The 23098-nt window shown below is 45.0% G+C and overlaps 1 protein-coding gene across 1 annotated transcript in view; it reads left to right on the top strand.

Moving 5' to 3' along the window:
• Positions 1–17735, top strand: part of cd82b (CD82 molecule b) — a 31065-nt gene extending 13330 nt beyond the window's left edge. The window contains exons 2-9 of the mRNA XM_076269260.1: positions 3134–3206; positions 5484–5556; positions 11380–11504; positions 12553–12627; positions 14056–14154; positions 14576–14737; positions 16626–16709; positions 17231–17735. Of these exons, the coding sequence (XP_076125375.1) occupies positions 3144–3206; positions 5484–5556; positions 11380–11504; positions 12553–12627; positions 14056–14154; positions 14576–14737; positions 16626–16709; positions 17231–17308 (759 nt within the window). The 5' untranslated portion in view covers positions 3134–3143 and the 3' untranslated portion in view covers positions 17309–17735. The remainder of the gene's footprint in view (positions 1–3133; positions 3207–5483; positions 5557–11379; positions 11505–12552; positions 12628–14055; positions 14155–14575; positions 14738–16625; positions 16710–17230) is intronic.
• Positions 17736–23098: the final 5363 nt, after the last annotated feature.

The following is a 23098-nucleotide window of genomic DNA, read 5'->3' as shown; positions in this document are numbered from 1 at the left end:
AAAGCAACATGCAGGCCTACCATTGAGGGAAAATATTACAATATCTCATTTGTTTACTCAAATGAGGAATGTATAGTGAATACAATGATCAGTTGCATTGGAGGAAAGGCCTCATTATAGAAATGGCTTATTTTTCAGCCATTCTGCATTGTAGCATAAGTCCAAGTGACACCTGTGGATCTGCTTTTTGGATGAGTTCTGATTACTGAGAAGCCCTTTCAAAAATGGCTCACAGTTGTTATAGAAAGGGAAGTGACCACTTGTGTGGAGAGCACTTTGACCCTGTTTTTAGAATCATGCCATTGCAGCCAGCTGTGACACCTGGTGTCACGTTTTTCTTCTAACTGTTGCGGCCAGATATCATTAGATCTTTTCACCAGCACTTTTGTTGACGAAGGATTTTCTGTAATATAACTGTACTTTCACCGGCAAATAATCTAGACAAGGTCCAAACAAAATGTCTTCTTTTGAAATCAATCAGCATCAGTTAAAGTAAAGACTTTACTATACAAAATAGGCCCCTTCATGAGCAGACAGTCTCCAGTGTGTGTCTATTATATCTTTGGCAAATTATACACCTATGTTAGCTACTGGAGCACAGGTTTTCTGTTTTACTTCCTTATGTTGGCTCCTGTTTTTAGCTTTGGTATTTGTTTCTCTGTCCACAGAGACCAAGATGGTCTTGAACTTGCCAGATGCCAGAAGAGAACTCCTGAGTCTGTTATTTGAACTCTACTGCGTTTTCTCCCACATATTTCCAAACTGTTGCAAATAACCACATTTAGCAGTTACATTTTTTAAACTGATGCTAATAGATGCCAGACGCAGGCTATGTTTTGCATTTTGAGTTGTGCTGAGTTCTGCCTATTTGGTAAAAAAGAGACCGAGCACTTTTTGCCAAAAATGCCAAATTGAGCACATATGAAACAAGTCTCTCAAAGAGAGTGATATTTTTGCCCCTCTACACTCTCTGCCCTTTCATTTATTGTGAATTCACATGGCCTTAACAGAAAGAAAAAAACTGGGTGGGTCACATCCTTTGCACACACACACACACCCCTAGACACACCACACATAACCTATTATCTTGAGTATTCATTTAATATATTATGGTGCTTGGAACACAGTGTGTTGACATGTTTCAACAACGCTGTCCTCCAGTCTTCCACAGAGCCTTGTGCAGCACAGGCAAAGTAAAATGAATAGTGAAGCAGCAGGCTTTGAGTGCAGGAGATTGGCCTGGTGTTCCGTGTGTGTGACGTAGGTGGTGCTGTGCAGCGACCCTTCCCTTATTAGGGGAACGAGGATTAGTCTGAGAGTGCGGCTTCTCCACCAGCCCATTACAACCTCTGCACTTTATATTTCAGAATTCCCCCTGCGGACTGCAATCAGTCACCCTGCCTCTGCTTGGCACCGCTAACCACTCCGGAGCTAGCATGGTTTCCCAGTTACACTACAACAAAACAGTTCCATGGCACGATCCCAGCTATTAAACACAAGTTGGCGTGTTCTTATAGTTGTCTTTTTGAGCCCCAAATAGACCAATAAACAGGCCTGTAAAAGGACCTTAAGTGTGGGGACTCCTAGTGCCTATGTGTGAGGACCATGGTGTGCTTGACCAAGGCCTGCTTCCTTGTGGCTGCATTAACTGACACACACCCTGTATCAGGCCACAGCCTCTGTCAGTGGTGTCTATGGGCTGTGGATAATGTGTTGGATAGAAATTTCACACGCAATGTGGTACACACAGACGCACAGGCCAGACATGTAGGCTACACTGCATATCAGGACCCAGAGCACACTCACTGTAGAGCGGGTAGGACAATTTGTTTGCTGTAACTAAATTCCAAGGAATTACCAGTGCATGAAAATGCAAAATATATTATGTAAAATATCATACAGACTAAAAACAGATAATGCAGAGATAGTTACAATGGTGTTGACAAGGTAGACATGGTGGTTGCTATGCTAAATAAAGTTGTTGCTATAATGGTTGCTAGGGTAGTCATGTTGGTTGCTATGGTGGTTACTAAGTTGACAGTGGTAGTTGCTCATTGTTCACTAGCATAATTAAGATGGTTGCCTGCTGTTGGTTGCTATGGTGGTTGCTAGGTTGACATTATAGTGGTGGTTGCTAGGGTAATTAAGATGACTGCTAGGGTGTTGCAAAGGTACATATGATGATGTACATATGATGATTGCTTTGCCACAATGTGTGAGTGACAGTTGGATGGAAGGTGCCTTGTATTCTTGTTCAATAGAGAGACACATAGAGGAATGGAGCCTATTTGAGCAGATGGCAGTTGGAACAGGTGCAAATCAGTTTAAACGACCCTTTAGAATGTCATAATGCCAATAGAAAGTATATGGGTGAAAATAGCTTGTTTTTTGTTAATATCTCAAAAAGTATAACAAAAATGAAAAATACATTGCCCACCAGTCCTCTAGATGACCTACGCAACAAAGTTTGAATGAAGTTTCTACGTTAGGCGGTTTAAGCTGAATTAAACGCAGAAAAACTGGTTAGAAGAAGAAGGAGGAGGAGGAGAGAGGGAGAAGAAGCAGCCTAGTGATAACAGTACAACTGTAATGATGAGTAAACAGGCCTTCATGCCACACATGAACAAGTGTGCCGGATGCTATTTCCTTTTGAAAACGAAAACGTGTTCTCTACGGCCAAACGGCAAAGCTAGCTGCTGGTTCTTTCATCCAACAGCTTGTTTAAGAAACCACGATCAGGATTAAAAACTCTTGAGGGTAAAAAACTTGAGTATCTAAACCTAAGTTGGGATGTCTGCCATTAGCTGACAAGAAATATTGAGGCAAGAAAACATTTTCGTATATAAACAATGCCTCAATGCTACTTTTTAAAAAATAGTTTCATTCTCCTTGAAGCTACTGTCTCTTTGGTTGTCAGTTGTAATGGCATTAGTTCTAACTTAGTAGCTGACGGAAGCTGAGGGTTGTGGTGGAGCACACACCTGCTGTGAGTGGCTTCTTAGAGGCCCCGCTCGGCGCTGATGTAACAACTGTACATGGAGTGTTTTGAAGCTGGTTTGTTTGTTTTTACACTGTATGTTTTGCTGTTTGCCAGTTAACCCTCCTCAACTCAACTGTTGATTGTCGTTTCCAGGGGCGTCACCATGGGGAAGGGGTGCATCACGGCCACCAAATATTTCCTGTTCCTCTTCAACCTCCTGTTTTTTGTGAGTATGCTCTAAACACTCTTCTGTCCGTTTCCCTCGTCCATACCTCACTGTAGTTCACTGTAACTGCCTCAGTTCACTGTAACTGCCTTAGTTCACTGTAACTACTTCAGTTCACTGTAACTACATGGTTAATCAGTTCTCCTTTCATTTAACTTCTGCATGTTGCCCATCTGTGATCTCTCCTATCTGCTTATTCTCACAGTTTCACTTGTGATATGAGTAGGCTTTTAGTAAAATGCTTTTATCAGCATACATGTTATTTACACACCTTTATTTGACTATCCACATACTTCCCCGCAGCAAGTATTTGCATTTGTTATACGGCTCACTCATCCGGTCACTTCTTGCAAAAGTGAAAGCAGACGGTTCAGCTGTGTTCTAAAGAATGTTTGATTCAAGTTCAGTGTGTTGCAAATTATTTGTTTCTCAGCAAAAGCCACGATGAAACGGTAACAAATAAATCTAAAGAGACATATCATGTGGAGTTTATTTTTTCGTTTTGGCAAGTAGCCATATAATAAGCGGGATAATATATAGAACGCGGGTTATCATCGGGAAAATAAGTCCCTTCAGGGCGAAGCAAGACCCCTCCACTGGTGCGTCTGGGTCCATTTCGCTGTCAGGACTTATTTTCCAGATAATGACCGGCGTTCTATACATTATCACTTACGTAATTGCTCTCATGCCTTATGGTTATGCTTCCCTTACCGCTCTCACTCTCGTCCAAGCTGCATATTTCCACTCTCTCCTCGGACATGCCTGACCCACACAGCAGCTGTTTGTCCTGCCAGGAATATTTCAGGAAGATACTACATACTTTATAAGTGGGTCACACACACACACAAACACACACACACACTTACACACACTTGTCCCAGTGAGTTTCAGAAAGCGAACACCACCAAACACTTGTGCACTCACTCAGGTCTACCCATTGCAGCTGGAGTTGGAGTTGGAGTTAGACGTGCAGAGAGAGGTGTCTGTTTAGACATGGGGAAAGAGTGGGCTACATCAGCCCTGTAATGGCAGCTCTGATAAGAGCTGTGATGAGGTTTCTCATGGTCTGGAGCTCGTGTGTGTGTGTGTGTGTGTGTGTGTGTGTGTGTGTGTGTGTGTGTGTGTCTGTGTGTGTGTGTGTGTGTGTGTGATTGTGTATGAAAGTGTATGAAAGAGACTCTGTGTGTGTGACACACTGTGTGTGTGTGAGAGACGGTGTGTGTGTGCGCGTATGTAAGACAGCGTGTGTGTGTATGAGCAAGAGATATAGTGAGTGCCTGCTCTGATCTGTGCCCGCTGTGTCTCTGTGAAGTGCTCTTTAATTACACAGCAACAGGTCTCCACTGCTGCTACCGCTCACACACACACACACACTCTCTCACACACATTCTCTCTCACACACACGCACACACTCTCTCACTCACATACACACACACACACACATACATTAATTACACAGCGGCAGGCCTCCACTGCTGCTACCTCTCACACACATACACACAGACTCACACACACACACATACACACACCCTCTCTCTCACACACACACATACATTAATTACGCAGCGGCAGGCCTCCACTGCTGCTACCGCTCCCCTCCATTCTCCTACCGCACAGTTACTCCAACCACCCCCCCAGTTCCCAGAGCTGACTGGCCCCTCGACCAGCTCCGCTGGAGAGCTGTCCACAAACACACACACACACACACACACACACAGAGACAGACATCCCACCACCCCTGCCCTTCCCCTGTGGCCCAAGCCTCTGTCTGAGAGCCGCCCCGTTTTGAGACGGTCTCTCCTCTCAACACATCAGTCCCAGCAGGAAACGAGGGTAGCTCAGCAGACCTTTGATGTTTGTGAGTGGGCATCTGCAAGGCAGACAGGAACTGTGTATAATAGCGTTATAGAGTTATTACATTGGGTACTATGTGAAGCTGTACGGGGGGGGGGGGGGGGGGCAGGAGCTACAGCTGTAGGAGGAGTTTAGGAGTAGAGAGTGTTGGAAAAACGTGATCAAAATGTCGCTGGAGAGGGAGGGCTAGTTAGTGAAGAGTTACGAGCACTCGTGGCAGCAATGCCAGTGATGTGGGTATCCACAGCCACATCCACCAGCTTGTCCTATCGAGAGAAGACCTGATCAGTCCCAGATGTCTTGGACATGCTCACTGCCTTTCTCTCTCTCTCTCTCTCTCTCACTCACACACACACACACACACACACACACACACATTCTTTTTTAGTAACTGATGGTTTTGTTTTCTCTTCCTTTTGTTAGCTGTTCGGAGCCCTGATCATGGGCTTTGGCCTGTGGGTCCTCCTGGACAACCAGAGCTTCATCGCTGTGTTGCGTAAGTACTTGATGTTTCACCAACTTAAAACCCATCAGAACTGAATTATACCATACAGTTAAGAGTGGATCGCTGCTTTAGTAGGCCAACCCCCCCCCCCCCCCCCCACCCCCAAAGCTCCATCACGCTGTATCTGATCTTCCATGCCTCACTCTCTCTGGCCCCATTTACCACGTTCCCCCGGGAACAAGGCTGTAAAATTCGAAGGATGTGAGCAATAAAACCCAAAATATGTTACCCACAGACGAGAACCGTACAGCCGTCCCCTTCCACCGGGGGGGGGGGGGGTAAAAAAAAAAAAAAAGCAGGTCATAGTCTTGGCCCGGGGACTGGACAGGAAGCTCTCCTCAGCACTTTTCCCTCTTCAAAGCTGCCACTGACTCAGCCGTTCCCCCGTGGCACTCCGGCGCGGCGTGGTGAAGCACAGCACTTATCACCGCTACCCCCCCCCCCCACCCCCGACTTCGGCTTGGACTCTTACTTACACAGGGCCGCTTTCCTCTACAGCGCATTTCCTCCTCTGTGCTGAGCACTGCTGCTTATTATGAGCGGGTGTGTAGTGTCATCGTGTTGTGCATCGTGTGTGACTGCCTAGAAGGTGTGAATGAATGTGTGAGCTTGCGTGCATGTGTACAACTGTGATGTTGCTGTATCTGCCCCCACCATCTCCAAGCTGGGGGAGAGGTCTGATGGAAAGCACAGTTAAGTGGTGGAGGAGTGTTCTACCCCTACACCCTGTATTTGCACATTGCTGTCTCCTTTTCTTTCTTTCTTTCTTTCTTTCTTTCTTTCTTTCTTTTTTCTCTTTTTCTTTCCCTCTCTTTCTTTCTCTCTCTTATTCTTTCTTTCTCTTCTCTCTCTTTCACACACACATGCTCATGTTCCCTCGCTTAGTCACACACACACACACGCGCACACAGATGTCAAGGAACCAAGAGGGGGGGGGGGGACGAAAGGTATGAAGTCCTCATGAGTGTACCTGTATCTTGGGTCTCGTCACCGTACAGCTCGATGCTGACAGGAAGATATGTGACTTCATTGGGCAGGAAATGGTGGTTTCCCCGCCCACTCTCTTTATTTCTGTCTCTTCCCTTGCGCGCTCACTGGGCTAGCTGAAGCTGGTTTTTCGGTGGACGTACCTTTTTAAAAACCCTCCCTGTTCCACAGTGACGAGCTCCAAAGCTGAACTCATTCAGCCCGGCCTGGCTCGGCCTGGCCCCTCTGGAGTCCAGGCGAAGGGGACGGAAACTTGCATAAATCTCCCTCATTTATAATAAATGCTTCCAATGTGTTCACCACAGATGGAGCACAGCCCTAAGCAGTAGTTTGCTGAGACGAATCGGGTGTATGAATGATTCTTTAGAGTTTCGTTTGGCAACTTTTGTGTGCTCTGGATGTCATTTAAACATACACACACAACACTCAACACACACACACACTTTTCCCATTTTTCAGAGTACCTTTTATGCTCATTATTAAGCTGGAGTAATATGGGCCGTTTGAAACTGAATACTATGAGACACAAGACTATCTGTTAAGGTGTTTGTTCTGGAAGAGGTTTGGGAAGGATTTGTCCAAAAAAAATCTCTGTTTATGCTGGATGTGCCGGAGGAGTTAGCGGATGAGTGACATTTTGACCAAAGCGTAGGGGAACTTGAGCTGCTTACCAAACGGCTCATCCTTTTGTCTCTCGTTTCCCTCTCTCTCTTTTCTCATAAATCGTTGGAAAAAAAGCGAGCCGTTGCTGGACCGTGTCCAGTCTTGCCGCGGAGTCTGCTTATCAGGTTTGTTTTGGCCAGTTTTATCCTGACCGTTGCTGAATCCCCATTGTTTTGTTTTTTGTTTTTTTCCTGCGATCCATTGGAGTCCCCATTGAGATTTCAGGGATCTGGCTCACTTCCAACGCGCTCTTGATACCTGGAGGATAAGTCCTCTCATGTTAGAATAACCTCTCTCTCTCTCCCCCTCTCTCTCTTTCTCTTTCTCTCTGTCTCTCTCCCCCTTCTCTCTCTTTCTCTTTCTCTCCATCTCTCTCCCCCCTTCTCTCTTTCTCTTTCTCTCTGTCTCTCTCTCCCCCCCTTCTCTCTCTCTCTCGTTCTCTTTCTCTCTCGTTCTCTTTCTCTCTGTCTCTCTCCCCCTTCTCTCTCTTTCTCTTTCTCTCTGTCTCTCCCCCCCTTTCTCTCTCTCTCTCTCTCTCTCTCTCTCTCTTCCAACATGCTCTTGATATTTGAGATCCCCAGTGCTTTGTCAGAGATCCACACCCCAGTGTGCTCCACCCCCAGACAGGACGCTGTCTCTGGCGTGGGGGGGGGTGGTCCTACGCAGGGGTCCCTGTGTCCAGTTCTGTGTGTGTGTGTGTGTGTGTGTTGTGTGTGTGTTGTGTGTGTGTTGTGTGTTGTGTGTGTGTGTGTGTGTGTGTGTGTGTGTGTGTGTGTGTGTGTGTGTGTGTGTGTGTGTGTGTGTGTGTGTGTGTGTGTGTGTGTGTGTGTGTGTGTGTGTGTGTGTGTGTGCGCGCGCACGCGCCTCTGCGTGAGTGGGGCCTGTTTGTTTTAATGACTCTGGAGCTGGTTGCTCTGAAGCTCCTCAGAGGCCTGTGGAAAACAGGAATTCTGTATGTTTTCAGTTTTCCGGCGCCTGTTTCTTTTCTCCTCCTCTTCTTCTTCCTCCTTCCTCTTTCTCCTTCCTCCTATTTCACTGCCACTCTTATTAATAGAGGGGCTTCACAACCGATGCTCTATTTCAAGGAGACTTTTCTTTTTCTTTGATTTTTTTTTTTTTTGGTTGCCATGTATGAGGTACCCTCCCTAGTTTACCATTGTTCAGTTTTCCTCCTGCTGACATATTTATCTCAGCTGAGTAAAATGCCAGAGTGATTTCTTCTTCTATTAAAACACGTGTTTGTGGCAGACTGGTGAGAGGTGGTTGTGATATGAACAGGAGTTGCTGTGCATCGGAGGTCATCTATGCTTTAGAAAGACATTCATATTGAATTGTGTACAACTCTATACACTTGATGTCACTACCATATTCTGGCTAGTCTCTCTATATGGAGAAAGTTGCACTTTGATTTCTGTTCCCATAAATATGCCATCACGCTTTTCAGCCTGTATGGCTAATGTTTTTGAGCAATATGTTCCCTCAGACCCCATGGATGAAAAGGTTAATGTACGGAAAATCAGCGATGTCTTTTGTCACAAAACGCAACTCTCTGTATGTCAGACTTTCCGTACAAACCCAGAGAAGAAGCTATTTTGGAATTCCATTTTCGGCCTATATGGAAACTTGCCAGTGTTCAAGTGAGCGGGAGAGAAAGGGGGGGCTGAGAGAGGGTCAGACGGGGGGAGATTTTAGCAGTCGCTACGCAAACACTAGCTGACCTCAGTGGAAAATTGTGATTTAACATAGTCATCGCAAGTGATAACTGCGGCATATAGGAGGAAGTAAGGCTTTAAACTTTCAAACTCCTCTTCTTGGAGTTGCTAAAAAATATTTATATTAGCGTGTTTGTTTAGGTTGGTTCATCTCATATCCTGATTGGTATTGATTGGGTTGTAAAAATGGATCATATGTAATTTAGATTAGATTATAATAATGATATATTTTATTTTTAGAGTGCTTTATCACATACTGAACGTGCTGAACATTGGAGGATAAAAGATTAGATTTGATTTGCCACTTGTACACGTGTGTACAAATTATCAGAATAAATACTTAGTAAACTAATTAGATAAGAAAGAAAAACTATATACAATTCTATAGTTCTATAGGCACAGAGATGCACACTATAAAAAGCATGTTTGCTTTCTTTTGCTTTATTTTAAGAATGTTGCACATTTGAGCTGAGGTAGATCCAGAAGAATGCTGCACATTTGTGCTTGTTGTGAGAAACTGGTGATGGTGTGGTATGGTGTGGTGGTGATGATGATGTTGTGGATAGAGCCGGGTTTGCATGCCTGAAAAAGTCTGAAAAGTTGTGAATTTGATTCCCAGATGCCACCAAGGTGCCCTTGAGCAAGGCGCTTAACCTGAGTTGCTCCAGGGAGTCTGGCCCTGTCATTAATTGACATCTGTAAGTACAGTAGGTTTGGATAAAAGCTTCAGCCGAATACATGTAGATAAGAAAGATAAGGTATTGGAACAGTTTGGCTGATTGAATGTTTTATGGTCTGTAATAATCTCTGCTGTAGACCTCTGTTTCTATACACCTCAACCTTTGCCACTATACACGGTGTATAAATAGCCCTTCTCATACTGTCTGCGGTAGTAGGCTTTAGGCATACTCTATGGTCTTAAATTATCACATGGACACAGATGTAGGCCTACATATTCCTCTGTGGAAAATGTGGAATGTGGAAAATGTATGTTAGGTGGTTCTGTACATAGATGTAATCTAATGTACTGTGCAGACCTGCTGTTAGTCTCCTTAGACATTTAAGCTGGGTATGCATTTCACACAGAAAATAGCCCATAGGCTACACCCACACTCTAAATGTAAGGCAAGAAGAATGTTCTTTACAGTAATTCTCAACATTTGGCTAATTTAAGTTCTGTGTACATTTGACAGACATGCAAGTAAGATTCTGCACGGTCATTTAGGACATTAATCAAATGATTCAGAACCTGACATGTTTACCTTAAAACCAGTCCTGTGTAGTCTCTAAGTAGTGGCTCAGGAGTCCTGTGTGTGTGTGTGTGTGTGTGTGTGTGTGTGTGTGTGTGTGTGTGTGTGTGTGTGTGTGTGTGTGTGTGTGTGTGTGTGTGTGTGTGTGTGTGTGTGTGTGTGTGTGTGTGTGTGTGTGTGTGTGTGTGTGTGTGTGTGTGTGTGTGTGTGTGTGTGTGTGTGTGTGTGTGTGTGTGTGTGTGTGGGGAAGGCTGCAGAGGATTTGATCTGATTACAGTTAGAGTGAGAAAAGAGCAGAAGAATTCCAGAGAACGTCCAGGTTGCGCAATGTCAGATCGCCTGGCTCCGTAGTGAGCGGTTTAGGATTCGGGCCGACGCAGCGTTTTGCGCCAGCTCTGCAGTGAGCGGTTTGGGATGCGGCCGACGCGGTGCGTTGAGCCAGGGCTGCAGCGCCGGATACACAGCAGGGCCTGTTGGAGAAGCTCCAGGGGAGATAACAGGAGTGCGAATCCGGGAAAACCCCAAAAGGTCTGCCGTGTGACTTCTCCTTGGCCCCATCCTGTGTGGACACCCCCCCCCCCCCCCCACATCGCACAGCGGCAGCACTAGGTCAGGAAGATGACCTCCCACAGCTCCACACGTTGCAGCTCCGCGTGTTGGCTTCCTTGTGCTGATCATTAAACAGCCGCTCTTGGTTCCGAACATCGTTTGACACCCATTGTGTGTGCTAAAGTGCACTATTTGTTGGCCATTTGGATGCCAGTACACATTGAACAGTACACATTGAAATGATTAAAGTCCTAATGTAAAAAAGAAAAATGGCATATGTTATATGCTGCATGCTGCTAGACCTTTTGAGACTAGGTGGGGAGTTAACCTCACCCTGTTGGCATATGACGTGTTTTTCCTCTTTCTTCCTCATAAATAACCCAACAAACACACACACACACACACATAAACACATGCGCACACGCGCACACACACACACACACAGACGAAGCTGCTACTACATTGCCACAACACTCATGACATGCACTTAAATATACTACTCTTAATTCATTTATTGCTGCCTAGGAGCCTAAAACTCAAGATTTTTACCCTCCTTAATGAGATGAATGTATGTGTGGTGTACATGCGCAACGTATAGTGAATGTGAGATATAACAATATGTGACTGTTGATTGTTTTGAATCTCCTGTGCAGAGGAAGAGTCGAGCACGCTGAAGGTGGCCTCCTACATGCTGATCGGCGTGGGCTCCCTCTCCATGCTCATGGGCTTCCTGGGCTGTGTCGGAGCCATCTACGAGATCCGCTGCCTCCTCGGCCTGGTGAGTGCCTACACACACACACACACACACACACACACACACACACACACACACACACACACACACACACAGAGAGGTTTTGAATACAAAGCATTGTGAAAGGTCAGAATGCCACCCAAAAGTGGATACTCAATGCTGGATTCTCATCCAGTTCAAATAAGGTCAAAAAGCCATGCCTGTATGAGTATGCGTGTCTGTCTCTGCAGTAAAGGGGCTTTGCCAGTGCCTTCGTTCAGGTTTCGTGCTGGTGGATTTGCAGAGATGGGGGGGGTTAGGGGGGTATAAGCCCGTGAGATTTAGGGGTCTGTGAGGGGAACTGACAGATCAGTGTCCTTCAAAGGATTAAATCCATCGCAGGGGGTCAGTGGGTGTAACGTTGAACTGTTTGACCCATTTACCCCACTGAGTGAACCAGCTGTCATGCCCCATGTGTAGTGAGAGTAGGGACCCCTCCCTTCAACCCCCAACATGTACAACTGTCTTATCCTCTGATCCTCTCTACACGATAATAGCACCACAGATATGAGCATTTAATGCTCAAATGTTGTTAGCTGTCCCAATTCTGAACGTCATTAGCTTTAAATTGCTGTTGGGGTTTGGTAATGAAACGCAAGCTTCCATGATGGAAGGTATTCCAGTGCACTGCAACCCAACGTCTCCCTGTCCTCTGAAGAGTGTTAAGACACGGGGGAGCTTTGGTGCACGTGGTGGCATCCTGACCATATTTGGCTCTAGGTACCCAAAGGGGGCCCTGGTTCGATTCCGACCCAGGGTCACCAAGTCATCATCTCCAGATCTCATACTCTTTTGCATGGCTCCTTTCACAAAATAACACTAATAATGGTTGACAGCACAGGTGTGTGTACATACATACATACTGTACATACATACATACATACATACATACATACATACATACATACATACATACATACTGTACATATGAACATACATACATATATATTTATAAATAAATGAATAAAGAGTGTGGTGTAATTGATAATGAGTGTGAGGTAATTAATGTCTTCTCTCCTTCTCGCGCTCTCAGTACTTCACTTGCTTGCTCCTCATCCTGATCGCCCAGGTGACGGCCGCTGTGCTTATCTACTTCCAGCGGGACCTGGTGAGTCACCCCATCACTACTGCCAGGGGTGTGTGTGTGTGTGTGTGATTGTGTATGTGTTAGTTTGTGTGTGTGTGTGTGTGTACGCACATGCATGTGCGTGGATGTGTGGGTATCAAATAAGATTAAGTAATCCTTGCACTGTCAGAGTTCCCCTTCGCATTTGGGGCAAAGGGCAGATGTGTGAGTCAGATAGGTGATGCAGACATGATGGTAGGAGGTCATATTTATAGCACATAGGTGCGAGCGTCATTCCGTGCTGTGGTTTTCTCCTTTATGCACTTAAACTTAAAGGGTAAACACAACCACAGAGTGTTCCAGGCTGAAGGAACCAGATGTTGGGGTTTTCTAGTTTTGCATGTGGGTATGGTGCCCCCTCCAGGCAGAGCATCTTAGGATATAGTATTGGTTTGGATAGTTTCATTTCCTGAGTATGGCCTGAGGCTCTTAGTAAATTAAATGACACAAACCACTAGTGTGTGTGCTGAGTGTGACTGATAATGTGAAGGTGAGGCACATGTGAAGGTGAGTTCCTCAGCCATCTCACCACAAGGTGTGGCCAGAGCTGCTTTAAGGAGCGCATAATTGAAAGGTTCAACATCTCCGAACTGATTTGGACTCCATATGATTCTGGTTAACAGCAAACCTCCAAACCAGCAAACCTCCAACCACCCCCCCCCCCCCACACACACACACGCACACACGCACACACACACACACACACACACACACACACACACACCAGTGCGTTTACAGTCAGCTCCCGTCATGACCCACAGCAAGGGCCGGGCGGCAGTTGAGGTTTGACTTTTGGGAGTTCCCCGATTCAGTAATTAGAGTTGCTCTTTACTCCACGCCCTGTTACCTGATGGACCAGTCTTACACAGTCCAAGCACAGACATGCCCCCTATACACATAAGTACACACACACACACAGACATACACTCAACCACCATGGTTCACTATAGGGCAGGGCAGTCTCTTTCTTCCTAAAACAGGGCGATGCTTTCAGGCAGCATATAGCGTCCCTTACGAAGGCGCCGCTCTGCTCTCCCTTGCCCTACCCTCTCCAGGCCTTTTAGCTGCGCAGCTGCCACATTTCTCACAAGTCCCGGCTCTCATACCTGCTTGCTAACCGTAGACAGAAGAAAAAGCACCTTTGCAATGACTGTTGTTTTGCTGTCTGTGAGGTGTGTGTGTGTGTGTGTGCACACTAATGCACAGTCCCCATAAGAGGCCCATGACTCAGAATATGACTCAGAAAATGTAGCCCAAGTAACCACATTGAGCGCACCACACACACACACACACACACACACACAGACACAGACACACACAGACACAGGAGACACGGACAGGCAGAAACATACTTGATGTCATAAACAATTGCCTCCTCCTAAGGCAATTTTCTTCTGTCTTGTCTTTAAGCTGAAGGAAGAGATGGCTGGTATTGTGAATAAAATCATGATCAACTACACTGGGGAGAACAGGACAGCTGACGTGGCCTGGGACTACCTACAAAAGACGGTGAGCACTCCCTTTTTTGACCTTAACCCTTAAAGGTTTTCAGTCACACCGGTGTGACAGGAATGTTGGTTCTAAAGAATATCTGGGTTCATTGAATTCTCTCTCTAGGGCTCTGAATTCAACATAGAATTTTAGAACCTTCAATTGTTGCGGAACTGAATCTTATGTTAGAATGTTCAAAACCAAAACCCGTACCCCTTTAATGGAGTCCAAACCGAACTGAATCTTATGTTAGAATGTTCATTAATGAGTCCAAACTACTGAAACTGTATATTGTGTAATGCAGATTTGGTGTTGAGTACATTGCTTGTCCATATCATACCATTTTAATCTAATCTAATCTCTCTCTCTCTCTCTCTCTCTCTCTCTCTCTCTCTCTCTCTCTCTCTCTCTCTCTCTCTCTCTCTCTCTCTCTGTGTAGATTAAGTGCTGTGGCTGGACAGGCCCTGGTAACTGGTCGGAGAATGTCCAGATAAGGAACAGCTCCGTGATCCTGTACCCCTGCTCCTGCGGTAATGGCAGTGGTCTGCCACAGACAGGCCTTTGTGAATCCTCCAGCCCTTTCTTGCCTGTCTACTCCAAGGTAATAATAATAATCATTTGTATAGTGCCTTTTTCAAACCCAAGGTAATTTTTCAGAAGCGCAATCCACCATCCTCTAAGGTGCACATCCAGAGCCATGCCACTGCTGGACATTAATCGCCAATGATATTGGAGATGTTTGGTGTGCTGGAATGCTGTCGATATTACATCTACCACATTTTCCTGAACGCATTGTCCATATTTGGTGATGTTGTTTTCCAGTAGCTTTATCTGACTAAATGTTTTGTGCTACAAATTAATATTTTGATTTACATTTATTTAAATTCAGCAGATGCTTTTATCTAAACGCAGTGGTTCTCAACCTTTTTTGAGCAAACGCCCACCTGACCTTACTTAGATCCTCTGGCGCCCTGGATCACATCACGTGCACATCACGTGAACAACATATGCACCGTAACAATCCAACGGATTAGCAACGGTCTTTTCGTGGAGACTACGCTCAGAGCAGCTGCAGAACGACAGCGAGCGGAAAACGGGCTATAGAGATGACGATAGCTGGGGCTGGGGAACGTGAGTCCGGGCGTGTGCAGGCCCGAACTGCACTGTATGACCACTGAGCATAGATAAACAGTAAAATGTAGCTGGGATGGTAGAGGGGTTAGAAACCCATGAATGAAAATAGCCTATTTATTTCAGGTAGCTTATTTTTGCACCAAAAATATGTGAAAACCATGAACCAAAAAAACTCACGTTCCCAGTGCCCCCCTAGGTTGTACAAACGCCCCCCAGGGGGCGGTACCGCCCCCGTTGAGAAACCCTAAAGCAACTTACAAAAATGAGGAATAACATTCAAGTTACAATGCAGAGCAATTAATACTATATCAATCAATACTATTACCAGGGGATGAGTGAGTGTGTAGAAGTTGTATGTACTAGTTTAAGTGTAGTCGAAGGAGAAAGTGGTAGAAATGGACTGTGAAGTGAAGTGCATGGTGTGGTGGTAATATGGTGGTTAAGGAACTGGGCTAGTATGCAGTAGCCTGAAAGTTGTGGGCTCAATTCCCGGCTTCCACCGTTATGCCCTTGAGCAAGGCACTTAACCAAGTTGTTCTGGGGACAATGTAATCCATTGTAATATAGTTCACATTTGTAAGTCACTTTAGACAACAGTGTCTACTAAATGAATAAATGTAAGCGTGTGTGTGTGTGTGTGTGTGTGTGTGTGTGTGTGTGTGTGTGTGTGTGTGTGTGTGTGTGTGTGTGTGTGTGTGTGTGTGTGTGTGTGTGTGTGTGTGTGTGTGTGTGTGTGTGTGTGTGTGTGTGTGTGTGTGTGTGTTAGGTTGTTAAAAGTGTTAGGAGAGGAGGTAGAGGAGGGAAGAACACGGTAAGTGTATTTTGAGTTGTTAGAAGTGTTAGGAGAAGAGGTATCCTTGGAAGAGTTGGGTTATCAAGAGCTTCAAGAGAGGGCCCAATTCCATCTTGAATTTGAGATGCGTCATGAAATAAGTAGAAGAAAGGAATGTTTACATGGTGACGGATTGTGTTACTTGAGGTATTCATATAGTTTATTTATTATTGTTTCACATGTAGTCTGATTTATAACATGATTCTTTCTCAAAGATGCTATGCTACCGGTATTTTCATGTCTCTTCATCACTCACTGCAGTCAGTTTAGCAAACAAAAGCAGTCATTCTAATAAGTGGGGGTTATTGTCAATCTGCATTTATGTCTCTGCTAGCCACCATTCCAGCGTTGAAATGATTTGGTCTGTCGCTGGCCTGCACTGTTGATCTTTCTTTCCGCTGCTTCAGCCAACAATAACAGTTGTGTTTGGAGAGGCTGACTGTCCACACAGGATCATCCTCTCATTCATCTCTCTCGCTCTCTCTCTCTCGCTCTCTCTCTCTCTGTCTCTCTCTGTCTTTAGGGCTGCATGTCCAGTGTGGAGGACTGGCTCCTCAACAACTGTGGAGTAATCCTTGGGATCTGTATTGGCGTGGCTGTGGTCGAGGTATGTGTGTGTAATCTGCATTGGTGTGGCTGTCGTCGGGGTTTGTGTGTGTGATCTGCATTGCAGTGTTTGTGTGTGATTGAGGTGTGTATGTGATATCTGTGTTGGCATGGCTGCGGTCGAAGTGTGTGTGTGTATGTGTGTGTGTGTGTGTGTGTGTGTGTCTGTGTGTGTGTGTGTGTGTGTGTGTGTGTGTGTGTGTGTGATGGAGAGAAAGAAAGGCAGTGACACACAGACTCTGCCTGCCCAGGCACTTTTCCCTTGATTGACATGACGCCCCTAATAATCATCCACTACACTTAGTCAGCCACAGATACCAAATCACTGTTATTAACGCTCACATTGCGTAGCGGAGGGGAAGCCAAGCTAAACGGAGCCTCGGCCCAGTTGGTAATAGGAGCTGTTTATGTGGGTGGGAGAGTGCTTGTTTGTGTTTGTAATGGGTGTCCTCTGAACAGCGTGCTGGCCTTGGTGCTGACCTGTTTGTGTTTGTGTTTGTGTTTATGTTTGTCTTTGTCCAGCTCCTGGGAATGATCCTGTCCATGTGTTTGTGCAAGAGTGTCCATCAGGAAGACTACACCAAAGTGCCCAGATACTGAGACTATGGATGGACACACACACACACACACACACACACACACACACACACACACACACACACACACACATACTCACAAACTCACAAAACAACACAATCACTTTTGTAAAGCTTTCCATCTTCCACACAAAAGCAAGAATTCAATTCTGCTCACACCGTGACCTTCCCCCCTCTCTCTTATCTTTTAACGTTTCATCTATTTTCACTACATGTTATGGGACACGTACACACATGTTTATTCTCATTTGTTTGAGAGAAATGTCTCAGAAAGAGGTACAGTTGTTATACCCCCCCCCCCAATCACTGTTCAGAAATCATGCACTTTGCTATGACGCACTTATAGAGCTCTTTGTGTTGGTCTTAACATTAACCAGGAGCATTAATCAGTAGCTGATGCTTGGCAGTGATGGAGCCTTGTGGGCGGGGGGTTTATGGGGGCTGAAGGGGGCTGAAGGGGCAAAGGGGAAGGGCAACTGAAGGATTCTAGCTCGGATCTGTGCTGGATGGTGCATGGGGGATGGGGGTCTAGGAGAGTTGTGATGAATCTGTTGGATTGAGGCCAGGTGGTAATTCAAAAACAGTTCACCAGCCCATAGTGTGGGCTTTCGTTGTTCGACCTCTGTGACCAAAAGCTGAAGGCGTTTTCATCTCCACCTGCTCCTCCTAAAATCCTCACACTGTACCATCCACACGATCTGCATGTTGATTTGGTTTGTGTGTGCGTTAGGTTTCTTTTTTTTTTTTTTTTTTGATCTTATTTTTTTAATGTCTCAAGAAAATGTAAATATGATTTTAGTTAGAACTTTTGAGCTTATTTTTTTCACAGGAAAGCGTCGAGTCTGCTTATTTTTGTTTGTGATGACCGTTTATCTTCGTCTTCCTCTGTGTGATACGGAGGCCTGGCTCCCATAGCCTCATCAGCAGCATGTGGTCAAAATCTAAGCAATCAGACAACAGTCTTTTCTGGAGCTCTAAGAGAAATCCTTGTTTTGGCCCCTTTCTTGTCTATGAAAACACAACGTAAAGTGTTGCCAGTTTGGCTATTGTTACGTCTGTGGTTCTTTGGCTGTCCTGACCTACTAATGCTGGACCTAAAGCTGGACGCGGAATCGAAGCTTGACTCAGACACACCTTAGACACAACATGTAAGCTTCCTGTTGTGTGGCAGTAAGTCGCACGAGGTAGTCTATTGTCCTCTGAACATGCAGGCAACTACTCCGGGGCTGGCTCCTATGTTAGATGTTCATGATAAAGCAGGTTGAGTGCTCAAACCTGTTTCCATTTGCACAGTAGTGTGCAGTTACATCCACTGCCATGGTTTCAAGCATTGTGACATATTCCTTTTTGTTTTGGTTCCCACCGTCTGATTCTTTCCAGTCTGTAGCTGGTTTTAGTTTTTTGATTCATCATTGTTTTAATGTGATATATTTCAGGAAATATATTTTAGATTCATCTCAGTCTTGATGTGTAAGTAAGTACAGTTATTCAGTTAATTTTGAACAGTTGTACTTAGTTTTGTGTAAAATAATGTGAGATGAAGACTTTTTGTTTTGTTTTGTTTTTCTAAAGGGATTTTTATAAAGACAAACATGTAAGACCACAGTTTAATTTCTGTTAAATAAGTTTAGCATTCTAAGAATTTAGACTGTAATGCACATTTGTTTGCAACTGCAGAATCTGTTGTAATAAACATGATTTAATGTAACGATGCAATGTGTGTATTTCTCTGTGTGTGCGTGCGTGTGTGTGTGCTAAAAAAATTTTCCACCCTTTCCAATTCAAAGTCAAAATAAAAATACTACTGAGCAGTTATTAGACACTACATCAATACAGTAAGTGCATTTTGCATCTAAATAACAAAACAAAGCAAAAAGATTGCTGGGTGGATTCAACATTTACTGTAAATCCAGTAAACATAAAGTATTGAGAATGGAGGTTTGTGTTTTTAGCAATTGTGAAAAACCATACTAGAGAAGACAGTCATTTCAGTACTGTAAATGAGAAGTACATTGCAATCTACAGCCTGCAATGTACTCTGAATGCCTCACTGATCGTTTCTGTTATGATATTAACCTACACTGTTCAGCAACCTGTTCACACTCCGAACTAGCTTATATTGGTTGTGTCACATCATTTGAAACAAGTGTGATCAGTTTTGAGTTGTGTTAAACATGGCATTTGTGCTTTCTTTGTGTTTACCTTTTGCCACTTTGCCAAAAGGATGATCGATTCAAGAAATGTGTTCAGGCAACTGATAATTTGGTTCAGAGAATGGATAATTTGGTTCAGAAAATGGAGTTTAGTGTTAGCAATTGTGAAACACTAATACAGTACTCTCCAATACTGAGAGAACTGCAGTGAAATACCAACATCCACCAGGGGCCAGTATAAGCTCACTCTTTCTCCTGTTATTTTCCTATCCAAACATTGCTCAGAACATGCCTGTTAACAATGCAGTTTACAGGGTATAGTTTATTAGTCAAGGTTTTATGATCTAATATTATCAAGGGCAATTACCTTAACACAGGTACTTGTGGTGCTGATTATAATAGTTGAGTAATTATTTTCAGAACAATATAATGTTTCAGTGCTGCTGAGAGCAAGTCACAAACTGTATTGTACCCCATTACGTATGATGGTGCACATCCTCAGAGCATAGTAGCGGTTAGCTATGCAGTTAAGTGTGTTTCCTTGATAAGGGACTTCAATAAATCTGGCCACATCTTCACACACACGACTCCATTTCTGTGATTTCACACTGATCCTGCCTGGCGTGTGTGTGTGTGTGTCTTCTCGGTCGAAGCACTTCATTCTTTAGAGGCGTTTTCCAAGTTCCCGTCACTGGGCTCTGCCGGTATGTGAAGGCGAGTTGCCAGATTCATCCTAAGCTTCAAAGACCTCAGTGGCAAGGCAGATCCCTAACGGAGGAAACAGCAGCCTGCTCAACCTGTTCCCACAATCCCATGGAGGAAGAGCCAACCAGCAAGCAGAGATGTGGACATTGGGTGTGGAAATGGGACAAGACCAAAACATTCCTCTCTCTTCTGATGAGAATAGTGCCGCTGCTGTTGTTGTTGTTGTAGGCTACACTGTGTGTGTGTGTGTGTGTGTGTGTGTGTGTGTTCCACACAAGCTGTGTGTAATCGAGCATGCGGCTATGTGTGAGCATGCTGTGGAGAATTGAGCATGTAATCAGATAAATGCCAGTTACAATTTACCTTTTGTGTGGGATTTGGGAGCCATGGAGCTGTTTGCATCAGGCGGAGGGAGCTTAGGCCTGGACTGGTTTCTCTAAGGGTCTTTTCCTCTCTTTAGTATGCTACTGACAGCATGCGCATATATCCAACCATGTGTTGTTACGCTGTGACAATCCCATCTGGCCAAACTCAGCCAGGTTCTCATCCACTGAGGATGCGTGTGTGTGTGTGTGTCTCCGCTGCAGGATGTAGCTGCAGCGTTGTCATGCTCGTGGTCGGTGGCTTTCCTGCTCTGCTCGGTGCAGAGGTCGCAGAGGGTACCTGCTGCCCCAGTGCCCTGCTCCTGCCCCTGAGGCTGAGGGCATCCGGTTCTCTCTGGAGTAGCGGGCCAACCGGCCGGACGGGCGCTTCCCTACCAGAGAGCCACAATGGAGGGGACCCTCCCCCACCTGCTGGCCCCTTCCTCATCCGGCCACCCCGTTTGATTGAGTTTCCTGTTTTCAGATGCCCACTGGGTTCAGACCTACCCACCCACTGACACACACATACACAAACACACCTCACACTACAACACACTAGACACTGTAGACAGGGTTACTAAAATGGTTAATGGTAGATATACAGAACAGAAACCCATTGATTCAGTTAAAAGATTTCTGTATGGGTTGATCTCGTCATGGCTATGGCAAAATGGCCGTCATCACATCAGTGAGCAAAGATTATAGGATGATGAGTTTCATCACTTCCCTCAGACTGAGTGGTCTAGTTTTCATTTAATCTTGGACAGGGTCATCATTTCCATCTTTGAGTTCCTGTACATGAAAGCTGAACAATACCGAAATGGATCAATGTTTAGACATATTTTGAATTAGATGGCAGTTTAGTTTCTCTCTGGGTTCTGCTCAAATGCCAAAGATGACAAAGGTCCAAAAACATGCTCTTTCTCTCCTTGCCTCTCAGCCAGAGATATTCAGAAAGATACACATTTCTCTTCACTACTGTCAACAAGCCAACGATGGAGGAGAGTTAGCCCAGAGAGATGGGGAGAGTTAGCCTATAGAGAGATGAGGAGAGTTAGCCTACAGAGAGAGAGAGAGAGATGAGGAGAAAGAGAGGGAGATGAGGAAGAGAGCTAGAGATGAGGGAGAGAGAGAGGGGGATGAGGAGAGAGAAAGATGCTGGAGAAGTACCAGACCACTAGTCCCTTTTTTTCTGGCTCCGACCTGCTCCTCCCTCTCAGAGGAATCACGGTTTACGGAGGATGTTGTTCCGGCCAAACTCTACACCGACTAAACCAGGGGTGCAGAGAAACCAAACTCTACACCGACTAAACCAGGGGTGCAGAGAAACCAAACTCTACACCGACTAAACCAGGGGTGCAGAGAAACCAAACTCTACACCGACTAAACCAGGGGTGCAGAGAAACCAAACTCTACATCGACTAAACCAGGGGTGCAGAGAAACCGAACTCTACACTAACTAAACCAGGGGTGCAGAGAAACCAAACTGTACACAGATTAAGTCGGGTGCAGAGAAACCAGGTTTTTGACATTTATCACTTTCGATTTCCACCCAAAGACAGGATGTGAGGTATTTTGTTGAATCAGGTGTGATGTGAGTTGCTATTGTCCTGATATGCCTTGCTTGGTCTTTACACAGTTTGTACTGTCAAGCATCGTAAATGGCTCTTTTGTATAGTGGTGGCTTGTATCTTAAACATAATTTTACACCATTATCTAGTGCATCCTGTGGAAAATGTGAAAACGTTTTTCATGTGTCTTCCTGCACACAGCTCTCAGCATTATAATTTCATGTGGGGAGTGTGGACATTTCTCTCTCTTCCTCTCTCTCTCTCTCTCGCTCTCTTTCTCCCTCTCTTTGTCTGCTTTTATTTTCCCTTTCACCACCTCCCCTTCTCTTTCATCCTGTCTGAATGCATGTGTGTGAGTGACAGGCAGAGGAGGTCCGTGGGCGAGGGTTAAAATGGAGACTGTTTATCTCTGTGCCACTGTGCTCCATCACGGAGATGCCCATTAACCTCCAGTGATAGAGCTTCCTCTGCACATATTACTGAGGGAACAAAACAACACTATTTCATACACCAACGCTGGAAATATACCCATGAAAACAGGTCCGTAAGCAGTAAGCATAGTATTACCCAGAACAGAATCTGTTGGCATGCTGTATGTTGTACAGAGATATACATACATGCAAGCATGTGTGTTGACTGAACTGTGCATTCAGGTACACACACACAAAAGGCTGCATTATCGCATCACTTTATTGATGCAAATTCATGAAAGGATCCCTTTTGACCCTGATACTTCACCCATTCTATTATGTTACAATCAAGCACAGCACACATGTGTCATATTGCTCCACACAAAAGGGACATGCACATATGTGTCATAAAGAGATATTTTCACATGTTAAGTCTGAAGTGTCCCATGGTCTTCAGAAAAAAGACTCAGATCACCCCTCACAGTGACAGACTGTGTGTTTTTATCGCCATAGACTGGCTGAGAACCCCCTCTCTCCCCAAAGAAGACTCTTAGCCTCATTTGCAGACCCCCAGATGTGGTCATTTTCCAGCC

Source organism: Alosa pseudoharengus, unplaced genomic scaffold, assembly GCF_046254945.1.
Source record: "Alosa pseudoharengus isolate Yale_2024_CS ecotype anadromous, Long Island Sound unplaced genomic scaffold, YU_APseudo_1.1 YU_APseudo_1.1_scf_10, whole genome shotgun sequence".
Taxonomy (NCBI): Eukaryota; Metazoa; Chordata; class Actinopteri; order Clupeiformes; family Clupeidae; genus Alosa; species Alosa pseudoharengus.
The sequence above is the reverse complement of the archived record's forward strand: the minus strand, read 5'-3'. Positions and strand labels throughout refer to the sequence as shown.